Raw genomic sequence first — 14,846 nt, forward strand, 5'->3', positions numbered from 1 at the left:
ATTACAGTATACAGATCAGTGGAGATTGATCCAGGAGAAGACAGCAGTCTGCTTTAGCTCCTGATTAAACTCTTCATGGAGGTAACACAATAGCCCTGACAGGCAGGAGAAATAGAGAGCGAGGATTGACTGAAATAAACCCTGCAGGCTGTGTATTAACCAGAAGCTGGCGAAAAGCCTCATCTTATTAATCTGCATTGCTTCAGAGTGTTTCCTCATATGTCACTCTCTCTCAAGAGATTTAAGCTGCACAGGAGAGGATATGTTTAATATAATACAGATAGCACTTGTCAACACATACCATCTTCTGTACTTCAAGGTACGCCCTGATATCTCAAAAGTTATCTTTAGTTTTAAGCCCTTCCAGCGTCATAGCTCTCAGGTTTGCGATATCGTCGATCTGCCCGTCCACCACTTTAGTCAACACCAAAATATGTGTGGCTCAGAAAATAAATCCTCATGACTTCGATGATACTCCGAATTTTTGTCTAGCACCACCATGAGAATCACGTGCAGTTTTAGTTGATTATTCTGGAATATTACATGAAATTTGGTATAATCATTCCTATTTCCCTTAAGATACGATATTTTGACGATGAGTTTAAAACAGTGATCGCTGTCGACTAGTGCCGTGAAACCCTTAGGCCTAGAATATGGTTAACATTGTACCTCCTAAACATCAGCCTGTTAACATAATCATTGTGAGAAGTACAACATGCTAGCATTAGCGTTTAGCTGAAACCTGCGCTGTGACAAGTTCAGCCTTACAGAACTGCTAGCATGGTAGAAGACTAATGCAATTACAAACCAAAGTAAGAAAGGGAAAACAAAACAACCCTTGTACTGTACAAGTAGTTCACATTTTGTGAAACTGATGAGTTTCCTGACAAGATGCTGAAAGAAACATAGCATTCTATGATCCTTAAGCACTGTTTACCTAGGCATAATACTTAAGGGTTGAAAGAAAAGCATCAAATCAGCACGAAAAAAGACAGAAGAAGGGAAAAGAAGACTGAGTCTCAAATCCTAGAAAGACTGGGTAGATGTCATAGGTAGGCAGCAATGAAAAGTGCTTTCTTTCATCATATCACAATAAGGATTTTATTAAGCATTTTTCACTGTTAGTTTTAGCTAGTGACAAGAGGAACTTGTGCAATAATGGTACAGATGTTGTATAGACCTGCTTGGGTTGTATAGTTTCAGATTTGACATGCTTAAACTACAAACAGCGGTAAATCCAGTGACAAGTCTCCAATTCCTGATGCTTGTATTTCCCTTATCCTGAAAAGGCCCTGCATGTAAGGGTCAGGTCAGTTTCCTACTCAGGGTATTAGCCTGCCTCTCTATAATACATATGGGCATAAATAATTCATGTTGCTGGCTCTCAAACCTACCTGACCAAAGTATTCACCACTTAATGATAATTCATAGAGGTCTGCAGAGAAAACACCGCGCTCCGCTTCAGTACAGCTATAAAACTTTAATATAGTGGTGATAGCTTTAGCAGATACAAAGTTAAGATGGTTGTATGTGTCCTTCATATTGATGCGTTTGAATACTGTATCTTTGCGCTTCCCAGTACACATGTGTACAGTGTATCTGTGCCAGTATACATTATCTATTAGAAACAGCTTCCAATAATTAATTGCTTCTGGGTTTACATTACAACTGAGGTCAGTGCAAGAATGCCAAGAGCAGATAGCTGTAATTGATTCACACGTTTATTATGTGCAGATTAGGCCCGCTGCCAAGGATGTGCCACTGGCAGAGCACTGAGAACTTGGACAAAGCTAGATAGATTTCTAATACTGCTGTTGAGAGCTGCATTTTGAAAAACATACCCTCACTGTCACTCGACACCGGCATCTTTCACTGTGCTTGGGTTTGGTTAACATGAGGTGAATTAGCCAGTGATTAACCTGGCTGACTCAACGGTTATGAACAGGAAACAGATAATCATTTGATCCGTGCAAGAAAAGCCAAGATAATGAGGTGAGTTTGTACAGTAAATGTAGTATTTATGAGCATTGAATATTCAAGTTTTCAGTGAAGTCAATCAAGATGACCCTTGTCCCTGTTAAGCTCCACCCTCTAATTTCCTACACTTCTCATACTGCAGGTGAGGTGTCTGAGCATGTCTGTTTTGACTCAAATATTACCATGGTCCCAGTATCCCTCCCTAAAGCCCTAAGTAATAAAACCTCAAACACTTCAACAGATGTACCTGTGCCAAGTCTCTGATTGCAGAAAAATGTGTCGACTGTGGAACATTTCTGTGAGGTACTTTATGATGTCATGTTATCTGGACAGAGGCTGTTAGGCAGATATTTAGTCTAAAGGACTACTTTAACATCTTGGAAATATTATTATTATTATTATTATTATCCTACTGTGCTGTTTTTAGCCTTATTCTAAGCTAAGCTAACTGTATTCTGGCTGTAGCTTCATATCTGTACAGACTTGACAGATGTTAATTCCATGTTAATAAGCAAAATAATACTGTTCAACCAAACATTTGGAAGTCATCATCAAGCCTTCATTAAAGCCCTCAAACTCTTGCTGATTTCACAGGGGGACAGTCCTCAGCCCTCGTGGATTTGCGTGTCAATGTCTGTAAGTCTGTTACGTGCCAGGCAGGCTGTACTTGTGTGGTTTTCCTTCCCTCCTGTGTTCCTCTCTTCTCCCTGGTTGCGTTCGGATAGTTTAAAAATCAGCTCCTAAGTTCTAACCCTATCTCCTATTCCTTGACCTCTGAGTGAAACGTCACGGGGTTAAGGGATAGTGGATAGGAGAATTCAAAAGGATTTAGGAGAAAAGACTGCAGTACTTTAGAGAATCCGAATGCACTTTCACTATCCGACGTGTTTATGATGCACCAGCGGACGTCATTTTGTGTGTCTGCTGCTGTGGGGAAACTATGGAAACTACAGTTTTCTATACAGCGGACTACAACATGGATTTATAATAAGAACGACGGACTCATCTACAGACTGCACCGTGCTCCGATGCTGTTGCTTTATGCTTTATGAACAACAGAGAAACATATTCTTCATGAACAAAGTTGGAATTGAAATAAAAAAGTGAAACTTATGCTCATCACCCTCTCCCTCCGGTCCACATTAATAAAAATGATCCCAATACGTATGATTGTATGAACTATGAAAAGATCTTAAAATCAATACAACTGTATTTATTATAAACGTTAGTCTTTAACACCTATATCACCATTCAAACATCTTTTAAAAGTTGAACAAACCCCACACAGCTCAGTGAAATGTTGACTTTATTTGATCATTTCAGTAAAAACTAACGTTCATGTTTCTCTTTTTGATTATAATACTGATGAACGTTTAAAACTAAGTACTTTTGCAAGTTACCACATAGGCTACGTTTTAAAAAGCTTAATAAGCACCGTAACTTTCATGATATAATTTCTTCGTCATAATCGGTTGTTTCCGTGAACGGCCGACTGTTGTGTGATGGCAAATGATGCGGCCGCAAGGGATTGTGGGGCAGCATTTTCTCCTCTCCTTTCTTCAAGGGAGGTCCAGTGGTTCCTAAGCTAAAGGAGGTTACAAAGGGAGTTTGAAACCTCCTTTCCTATCATCTAGAGAATTCGAACGGCACTTATCATGGCTGCCACTGAGGGACTTCCGGGTCATTTCACTCCGTTAGGAAGGTTCCTAAGCTAAATGGACTATTCGACTGGAGCCCCTGTCTTCTGCACAGCTAATCAGCAGCTGATCGGTATCTGCCTGTGCACCTGAGTCTGATGGCTAATTGGATCCTCTCACCCTCAGCTGGCCTATTAGCAGCAAGGGCCGACCATAAAGGAGGCACCCAGGAAGTCTTCTCGCTCTCTCTCACCCTGGGCCTGTTAAGGATTGAGGAGCCTGAATTGACTGCCTTGTTCAGAAGCTCAGGCTGCAGTCGAATAGTCCATTTAGCTTAGGAACCTTCCTAACCGAGTGAAATGACCCGGAAGTCCCTCAGTGGCAGCCATGATAAGTGCCGTTCGAATTCTTTACATGATAGGAAAGGAGGTTTCAAACTCCCTTTATAACCTCCTTTAGCTTAGGAACCACTGGACCTCCCTTACCTAAAGGAGAGGAGAAAATGCTGCCCCACAATGCCTTGCAGCCACAGCATTTGCCGTCACACAACAGGTGGCCGTTCACGGAAAGAAACGATTATGATGGAGAAATTATATCATGAAAGTTACGGTGCTTATTAAGCATTTTAAAACGTATGTGGTAAGTTGCCAAAGTGCTTTGTTTTGAACGTTCATCAGTATTATAATCAAAAAGAGAAATATGAACGTTAGTTTTTACTGAAATGATCAAATAAAGTCAACATTTCACTGAGCTGTGTGGGGTTTGTTCAACTTTTAAAAGATGTTTGAATGGTGATATACACAGTGATAGGTGTTAAAGACTAACGTTTATAATAAATAAATGTGTATTTATTTTAAGATATTTTTATCCAATCATAAGTATTGGGATCATTTGTATTAATGTGGACCGGAGGGAGAGGGTGACGAGCATAAGTTTCACTTTCCTTTTTTATTTCAATTCCAACTTTGGTCATGAAGAATATGTTTCTCTGTTGTCCACGTTCATAAAGCATATAGCAACAGCATCAGAGCACGGTGCAGAGTCTCTAGATGAGTTTACAGTAGTCCCTCGTTCTTATTATACATCATGTAGTCCGCTGTATAGAAAACTGTAGTTTCCATAGTTTCACAGCAGACGCACACAATGACGTCCGTTGGCGCATCATAAACACGTCGGATAGTGAAAGTGCAGTAGGATTCTCTAAAGTACTGCAGTCTCTTCTCCTAAGTCCTTTTGAAATCTCCTATCCACTATCCCTTAACCCCGTAACGTTTCACTCAGAGGTCAAGGAATAGACGATAGGGTTAGAACTTAGGAGCTGATTTTTGGACTATTCGACTGCAGCCTCATTCTACTTTGTTCGGACCTTTGTAAATGTGTGTGTGTTGAGAGGTGGGGGAATTAGGTAAGTCTGGGGTACCCTGTACATTTCTCATCACGTAGATAAGTAATGTTAAGACAAACTAGGTTAGCGGATTGTTGCCACCCCTGTATTCTGTTTTGTCCAGTTCTGAGTAGTTTAGTTAGTGAGGGTTTTTGTTTGAGTCTTTGGTTTCAAAGGATAGATGTCGAGATAGGCCTGGTTTTGTTATGCTTATTTCTTTTGTTTGGCACAATCTCCTTTGTCTCCTCCTCCTCCTCCTCCTCACACAAAGAGTATTTCTGTTTAATTTCTGTTCAGTTAGGTTTACAAGGAATAAACCTTTTGTCAACCTTTACGCTGACTCCCTCATTTTTATTGGTTGTTGTGTGTTATTGTCTCCAGGTCCCAGAGGTTCCCAAAGTGTGGGGCGCGCCCCCCCTGGGGGGCGCAAAGGCATGACAGGGGGGGCGCGAGAGACCAGGAGGAAAAATGGTTATAAAAAAAAAAAAAGATTAAAAAAACAATAATCATAATTTCAAAAATTATTGATTCGAAAATAATATGATACAGTACAGTACTATTACGTCTGGGTCTCTGTGTTTCATTAAAGCTCGGCTCTGTGTGTGTGTGAAACTAGCCATTTTGTGTGCGTGCGCGAGCGAGAGAGAGCGCACCGGTACCGGAGATCGTTGTTGTTAGCTTCTGGTGCTAGCGATCTACGCTAACGGATATAAGGAGTTTTTTCAACAACAAAGTGGAGGAGAGTCCTCTCCTGTCAGACTGAGAGTCTCAGTTAGCTAAAGGACTCTCAGTGTTGTCTCAGTGGGTCTCAAACGTTTTGGTCACCATTAATGTAAACAATTATTTCCGAGGCACACGTTTATATGATCATTATAGTAATAAAAAAATAAGAGAATACATAAAAAACAGGTATGAAATAGTATATGACAGTAAAAAAAGAATAAAGTTTAAAAAGGTGATTTGTAAAATATCCATAAAGAAAAAGTAAATCTGTTAACAGTTCTGTTTCATATGGGTGTTGAGAGAGGTATCCATAGATCTCTTCATTTTGCTCTGAAAGTGCACCAGATTGATGCTTTCAACTTCAATATTTAAAAATAGATCTTCCCCGGGGAGCTTGCCCCCGGACCCCCCCTATTTGAGGTCCACACACTACCTATAAAAATAGCACTTTACCCCTGCTTACACCTATATGCCGTGAGCTGATTATCGAGCCTTCATTGTAACAGTCGCGGGGACATTGTGTATATGCCTGGGGAGTGTTGCAGTTGAAAATTCAACTGTAGCGACCGGTACATTAATGGGAAACCCTAAATGTTTGAGCACCCTCTATGAAACGTCAAGCTACCCACAGCACCCCCAAAATAAATCTCTGGCGCCGCCACTGAGCCTGACTTGTGTTGGGGGGGCCCGACTTTTTTTTTTTTCTCCAAAGGGGGGGCCTGACAGAAAAAGTTTGGGAACCACTGCCCTAGACCTTAGTGGGGACGTAACAGTCCATGAAAGCAAAAACCGAACTGATTTCAAACAAATTGCATAAGCCAGTAAGGACCAAAATGCCAAAGGCCACATTGTCCCTTTTGAAACTGTAGTGGGGAATTAACATCTGTCAGAATCCGCGGGATCTGTTCTGTGGAGGATTAGAAATCTCCATGATTTGAAAAAGGGCCTCCCCATGTCCCCAAGCAGAATAACTCCTCATCAGGCCTGAAGCTGCCTCTAAAGCATCTGTATGACACTTTAAAAACCTTACTGAGGAGTTTGAATAAGGAAAAAGGGCAATAAATACTTAGCTCATTAATATTCAGCCTAACACAGTGAAAATGTCTTTGATTAGCTCATGGAAACTTGAGCTCAAACAGAGTCTAAATATAAATTATTCTTGGAAACTAGCAACAACAAAATGATGCTCTACATGGGGATGTGCAACATTTAGTCTCTTATGGTCATGTTGAAGGACTTTAAAATAAAGATCTTAGTTTATAATGACTCTACCATCTGTCTGTCGCACTGCAAATTAGTAAAACTCATTATCTTCTGCAGTTTTGAGTGGTGACCTCAGGGTACTTCGGCTGCAGTAGGAGTCACGCAAAACCCAGTGGAATCAAACTCTTCTCATTCATACGCCACTTCGACTCAAACAATAGATACACACATATACACAAACAGACTCAAGAGAACTTCATAACATCTTAATAAAGATAACTAACAGAGGACCCGGGGCTGAACGCTAACTTTTAAAAGAGGTTGCCAGACTCGCAACAAGTCATCAGGTTTTGGTTGCCAGACTGATTATATGGTTGCCATTATAAGATACTTTATATTTTGAGCAAGTAAGAAAATGTGCAGATTTACATATGCTTATTACTCAGTGAGTAATGTAAAATTGAAGAAGTTAAAAAGAGGATAATCTTCTATTGTTGACTTTACAAGCTGTGTGTTTATTTTTCAGCTTAAAACTCAAAGAAAACCGTTCGAAACAGTTAACATTATATGTTTCCATGGTAACACAGTGACACTTTCCAACTGTCACAAACTGTATACAGAGTTCCAGTAGTGCAGCTGATCACGGGTCCATCAAAAATGAATACAGCAAATCACTGGTTGCTTGATCATCCGGTCTCTCCCTTTCCAAATGTCTTTTTCTAGACCTTTGAGCATATTCCCATTACAGAACCCATTAGCACTTCAGCTTTGAAGTCTTGAATGTTGGGTCCCTCAAGTGACACCAACACCAGCGTGTCCATCATCTCTACTTTCAGTGTAGAAATCTGGGCTTGAACCCCCTCTCACGTTTAGATGAAGAGACTGGTAGAGCCAACCACACATTAAAAATAATGATGTTTTACCTATGAGTTTCAGTGGGCCCCCTCTCGCCATCAAGCCCTCTCTTTACATCTTCAATTACCAACAATACACGTACTGGGTAATATACATTGTTCAGAGAATAATGACAACACTAGATCCAATGGATATATTATTTTCCCTCAGTAGTATTTTCCCTTAGATTATAAGAGCTTTAGTATTTGTTGTTAAGCCACTAAAATCAGTTACACTGTACAGTATCTCACCAAATACCACTATATTCATGTACAATGATTACAAAAGATTAACAGATTATCATGTTATCTATATGAACATGTCATATCTACTGTAGGTCAGCATATAGTTCTTATCTTAAGTTAAAACAATACGTAAGTCTCTGCTATGGAATAGATTTAAATACATCAGCACTTAATGTATTGTAAAGGGCTGTGCCAAAGAGTACAAACATTAATCATGCTAAATAACCTTCAATATATATTATTGTAAACAAATGAACCATGGTAGAGGCAATGTTTATTTACTTAAACTGCGTGAAAATAAAACATAAACACAATTGTCTGGTACTCAATATATCATTTGGAAAATGTTCAGGACATTATTGTTTTATATGGCATGATGTATATGTCGTTAAGCTTATTTTTTTCGATCGCATTAGAGCTGAAACTCTAGATAAATTAATCGATTAATTGATAGTCAGAAAATTGCCAGCTATTCTTCATATAATAGGTTGTTCTCTCAGTCTTCTACAATATTACATTATTTACATTTTAGGTTGTGGGCTAAGAAACTTTTTATAAGTTTAAAACCTCAGTATGGACTCTGGGAACTCAACAATATAGTGATTAATGAAAAATAAAAGGAAGATTATTCAATAACACTTGTAATCATTCCGGCACTATTTCACATACTGTTTGCTAGGTACAAAATGTATTATATTAAAAAACTGAGTACATTTAGATGATATCTGATATGTAGTACTGTATGGCAGTACGGCATAATTTAAGCAGACATATTTGTACACAATTGTACTTGATTAGACTATATATATATATATATATATATATATATATATATATACTATATTACTGAATACCTTTATTCTCCAAGACTGTTTATGTATCATACATTTTTCTCATTCCACTCAAATTCCTCTCATACAATCCAAGCAGCCACCCATACACACCCACATGTGAAATTGAGCTCGCTCACACCGCAAACACAAGCCATTTTTATGGCCTACACAAAAACAACGTCTCTATCTTCTTTTCTGTCTGTCACTCACCGGCCTTCCCCTCCTCCTTCTCGGACCTCATGTCCTCTCCAGCACAGGCTCCGCTCGACTCCACTGTCAACTGTGGTGTGAGCTCTCATAGCAGGTAAAAAAAAAGGAAACACACACGTACTGTATACGTACAGACCGGTGAACGAACGCTCAGAATGCACCACCACAGCCGGCCGCTCCCAGCCTGTGAGGCTCCACCCAGACAGGTTACTAGGAAGTCGTCTCCTGGGAGCCACTCGGCTACCTTTCCTGCTCCTTTAGTTTCTTTCTTTCCTCTCTATGTGCCTCTTTTTCGCTCCCACTTTCTATATACCTGTTTAGTGACACGCCCTGTGGCAACCAGGACAACTTTCCCCCCACGCCCACTCCTGCTTTTCATCTTTTCCCCCCTTGTGTACAAACGTAAGCAGTAGGAGGGGGAGGGGAATACAAACTGCACCTCAGGCTTCAGGTAATGAACCAGGTGAGTCCATGGAGCTCTCACTCCACCTGATGGCCAACAGCTAGCAGAGGAAAGCGTGTGGAGTTACACTCTGCTCTTTGCTCCCTCTGAGCCCACACTGCCTTTGTAGCCTACATGAGTTTACAATACTCACTTCCTGAATGTGAAAGTGTGTTTTGGCCAGAGGAGGTAGGAATGTAAACCCTACATAAAAACGCTCAAAGTGTCAACTTCAATATAGACGCCTCAAAAAATGGACCATGACAGCAGTGATGTGATATGAAGTTCATGCTTCTCACCAAACTGCTCTACACACTCAGATTGGATTATTAATAAGAGCTGCCCTATGTTATCTTTAACCCTGCAGCGATTTCTCCATGGACAGCTCTTCTGCCTGTCTGAGGAAGGACAGTCCGTGTCATGTGAGATGGGAACTCAGATGTGTGCAGAGTAAATAAGGTTAAGGCCTGTTTGCCTGCCAGGGCTTTTTAGGCCTGAACCCTGAGGCAGGTGGTGCAAGGAAAACAGATAGGGCTGCAACTGAATTAATTCAGCCTGCAGAGCACGGCTGGATATAATCTTATAATGGAATTTTTGGTTTATGAGCTCTTGAGTGCCATAACTAGCATACTAAAGCACGAGTGTATGCATAAAGTGAGTGAGTGTTTGTGCAAAAAAAAGGCGAGTTAAACCTCTGGCACTTGAAGACGTGACAGCAGTTCAGAGCAAGCATGCCATTTGTCCTGCCTGTCAGAGGCTGGCGCTCAGTGTTCAGCTCCGTCCACAGATCACACGTGCTCTAACTAGATACTTGTCACATGAGGCAATGGATCTGTCCATCACAGGCTAACACCTGAAGGATTACTGCCAGGCTCGTTTCTCTCTGACTGATCAGAGCTGAGACAAAATATTGAAATATATCTCTCTTATCGTGCATACGCTCAACTCCCAATTGTAGTTAATCTACATATTGAAGCTGTATGTTTTTTTGTCTGGTCATCATTGTAGCATTACAGTTATAATATCAAATGGAGCCAAATTATTAGAACTTTTAGAGATGCTAATTACTCCCACTTATACTTGAGCATGTCTGATTATAGCTGATTTTAACTTGTCTTAAGAGCTACAGCGTCTAAAATCAGATAAACATTGGTATCAAATGTAGCACTTCATAATTCCAAGGTCACGCTGTAGCCCGCCTCTCAGCCACACTCAATTTTATTCACAGCGTTGCTTTTATCCTGACAGTTCTTTAGTCTGAAATGTTCCAGCCCTCAGTGTCCTTATTCTCAGGCTTAACTCCCTGTATCACTATGTCATTAATTTGCTCACATTTAAGCCAGAAGAAATCCTTCTTTTTCTACCCTACACTGTATTGCTCCAGCTTCTCTCAGCTGCACGCGGTTGACCTGTCAGTCTGCATTATCAGTGCTGGGGAGCGTTGATAGAGAGCCGGGGCTGAGCGGTATTAAGATATTAGCTAGCCTTGAGAGAGAAGAAGGTGAAATAAAAAAAAAGGAGGAGGGGGACTAAAAGCAGCCATGGGCACTGTGGGAAGAAGAGAATGAGCGACTGAGGTCAACGCTGTCAGCGCCGCCTATTGTTGGTGGAGAAGACATGAGGCCTGTCTAATAGCCGCTGAGCAAGCGCTGTCGACTTCAGAGGGATAGATGGGATGAAGAGACTGGAGTTACAATTATTACAAGAATTACACTGCAGACACTCGGGTTTGGCATTGGTGTGAGAACAATAGAGAATAACAGTGGTGATTATGATGAGAGAAAGGAGTGAACAACAAAACAGTTGCGATCGATATACTTTATGATCAATATCTTTTTGCGGTGTGTAATATTACAGGCAGGCCAGTTTGATTACTCCACACGAGAGAGACCGAGAGACACTATTACCCCGAGCCACACAGGCCTCTTTATAAAGAAATGTGTTGTCCAACTGATGGCGGTAATTGGAGAATATAACTGGCCTTGCTACAATGCTGTCATTTGAGATAAAAACCGAGCTCTGGTGCAATAAGCTTCAATGAAGCTCTGTTCAGATTAAAGCCATCTGCAAAGTAAAGTGCTTTTCTGCGGAAAGTAGTCAATCCAGTCTTGTGCATCTGTGCTATGCATTGGGTGACAAAACATGTTGTTTAGCTGTGAGCTGTGAGTCACCAGGTACAGGGAGCTGTTATCTGATTGTTCTCACACGTTAAGCCCGCGCAGGCCTTTGCTCCAGTGTTATCCTCCCAGTCAAGCTGACAGCTCTGTGTCTTATAACTGCCACGATGAATCGCTGTGCACACTTCCTGCTGTCACCAAGGCAACACCTAGTATATTTGGAGCCTCACCGTACCTTTGCCTAGCGAGCAGTCCGGGGTGCCAAAGTCCATCAGGCTGGATATCTCTGTCGGGTAGCACATGTCCCTCACCACCGTCTTCTGTCTGTGGTGCATCGATGGATCTGCAGGGGGTAGAAATAAACATTTAAAATCACAACATCCGATCAATCAAATGTTTATTCTATCGTCAAAACGTCTTATTCATATTCTCACAGCCAGGTTGTTGTAATGTGTTGGACTCATACTAATAGTGTGTGGGCAGGGCACAGCCGTGAAGCAGGCTTGTTGTATTAGATGATTCATTCTGACATGATGTCAATTCAACACGCACTCTTGAGCTTTCAGAGACGTTGCAAATATGAATCTGTCCTACAAATCACTGCATGTGTGGTCGGCATTTCAAAGCCATAACGAGGCAAACATTGTATTAGTAATGATCCAGGCTTGTTTCATCATTCAAAAATGCTTGTCCAACTCTCTTTCTCCTTTTCGTCCTTTTCATGATCAATGATTTTTTATATTTCATACATTTTCCCTTCTCTTTGTCTCTATTTTTCATCTGTGACTTTAATATACTCCACTGACCCTTTTTTCTATACATGCGGCTAAACACACTGACCAAGGACTTCTGAGAGCTCCAGTAACTGAGGTTCAACATTTCCTTTCCTCTCACTCAGTAATTTATTTGCAGAGCTCAAGAAGAAGTGAACAGACCTGGTTAGAAATCACCAAGGTCCGTTGCTTTTCCTCCACCTCATTTTCTAAATGTTTCACCTCCATTCGTAACGAATGGAACGCTACAAAAACAACAAGGATTATTGGAGGCAACAATATCCTTGCTGTTTGAAAAATGATTTTGTTGAACAGATACCGTAGCATTACAACGAAAATGATTTCCTCCTGAAAAGGGTTACAGACGTCGCTATTGATCTGACCGATCTTCTAACCAAAGACATGTTACAGCTGTTGTGAATCCCTCTAATGCTACAAATGTTGGATTTCATGCCAGATGAAGGTGTGACAGCACCTACTGGCGTCCTTGCTCCAAACTCTCAACTGTACACCTAATCGTCACACACTGCTGCTGCTTCTGCTAATGAAACAAGTTGATTAGTTTAACCATGAACCTGTCCATGAGTGCAGCAATTTGCGTCTGGCTTCAGGTGCCTTATGAGTAGTGCCATCTGCTCAACCACTCATCCTCAACAATGACCTCATCCTCCCTCTAATCTGCATATTTGGACAGTTTCATTTTCCTGACTGTATCAGTGACCTGCCACTCCCTCCTCCCTACTCCCTCCTCCCTCCTCCCTCCTCCGTCCTCCTGACCTGTCAATAACTGTTAAGGTGTGAGGTGTTGACCTTTCCCTTCAGTGTTTAATATGGAGATTGGACGACGGGCAAGCTCATGCTCGGCTGCTCAAAGGCTGCTTTACTTAGCACCAACAATAATGAGAGAGAGAGAGAGAGAGAGAGAGAGAGAGAGAGAAAGAGAGGGAATAAAGCTGCTGGCGGGCAGACAAATAAACAGGCTATGCTTGCACTTATTTAAATGTGTTGATGATTTGTGCATTTAAAAATAAAAACCTCAATACTTAAACGTATGATAACCCAGCCTGGTTTGGGAAGGCGAATGTCATCACCTTTAAAAGAGCATCCTGTCAAATGAGAAAAATAAGCAAAGGATTTATTTGGATATTTGTCCATCATTGGAAGAAAACACATCACCCTGGTCACTTCTACAGAATGTAGTCATGTGAACTTTTCATTGGTTTCAATAACCTCCCATTCCCAAGGGGTCCGTTGCATTTCAAGGGGAAAACACCCTGTCATTGTGTCAGTGTCCTTGCTGGAAAGCAAGTGAATGGCCAAAGAGAGGTATATCCTGAGGAGTGCGCAGTATATCTTCCAGCTCTTTTCTGCCTGGATAAACCTCTGCAGTCAGAGGTTAAACGTTATGGAAAGGCTGTGCAGGTCTATCCTTTATCTAACTGACCAACCAAAGCAGAAGAGGAGCACACACAACAGGACAATGATGCCAGTGCCAAAACAATCTGCTGAATTCTAGGCGTCTTTTAGAGATATTTATTATCTCAAAGGCCTGTTCTCGGGTATCTTAATCAAATGCGAAGTGCTATAAAGGTGACAAAATAAAGCTTTGTTGCACTCAAAAGTAAGGGGAAAATGTTAATTTATTCATTTACATTATTGAAGGGAAAAAAACGATTTGAGCTGACTGGTCCTGAAATACAGGGATATGTCCCATTCTGTTATATGGAAACATCTTTCAAAAACAAGGTGTTCACTTCGATCGATTAGTCCACCTTAAATGAAAACCTATTTTGAAGCATTTTGACAGGTAGTAGCAGCTAGGGTGTATTAAAGTAATGATAGCCTAATTCACTGAAGTAGGGCCATATAGAAAATAAAACTAGGACACTTAACGGTTAAATTGGTAACTTTAAAAATGTTTTTATCATATTTGCTGAAAATGCCACTGAATCCGAAAAGAAGCAAGACAGATAATTATGAACATTAAATTCCTCTGCCTCTTCCTCCTCATCAAAACGCTAGCAAGGAAAACAACCAATCAGAACCGATGAGTCTCTAACAGTGTCAACAACAAACAAAAATATGTATCCAAAAACATTTTCTGCAAGGAAGTGGGCAACACAGTCACAGAATATTGATTCATTACAATTAGGTGCAAACAGCCTTTTATGAGCATTTTTCAAATAAATTCTCCATCTCGAGATGTTTTCCCAATTACACACTGAATAAAGTATGCACAGATAGTGTCAAACATTATTATGCAAATGTATCCCTTTTGATTACTGTATGTTTTTTCCTCAAAGGAGCAAAATAAGATATTTCATTTATAAATCGGATCTATTTGTCTGTGGCAAAAATATGCATCTCCATTTAACTGAAAAGTGTGCTTGCCAGCTACTTAATAAATA

General features: G+C 40.7%; 1 protein-coding gene across 7 annotated transcripts in view; it reads right to left on the reverse strand.

Annotated features, from left to right (window-relative positions):
• kaznb (kazrin, periplakin interacting protein b) overlaps nt 1–14,846 on the reverse strand; it is a 110,838-nt gene that overhangs the window by 20,444 nt on the left and 75,548 nt on the right. For 5 of the 7 annotated variants that reach the window (XR_013808979.1, XM_079685753.1, XM_079685754.1 and 2 more), the window contains one exon: nt 11,901–12,008. Coding sequence is in view for 5 of the 7 variants with exons in the window: in XM_079685753.1 (XP_079541879.1) it covers nt 11,901–12,008 (108 nt within the window). In the remaining 2 variants the exon portion in view is untranslated. Of the gene's footprint in view, nt 1–9,106; nt 9,394–11,895; nt 12,009–14,846 lie in introns of those variants that run through there. The other 2 variants (XM_079685756.1, XM_079685755.1) reach the window with 2 other exon arrangements.

The sequence above is a fragment of the Notothenia rossii genome (genome assembly GCF_949606895.1).
Source record: "Notothenia rossii genome assembly, chromosome: 5".
NCBI classification, from domain to species: Eukaryota; Metazoa; Chordata; class Actinopteri; order Perciformes; family Nototheniidae; genus Notothenia; species Notothenia rossii.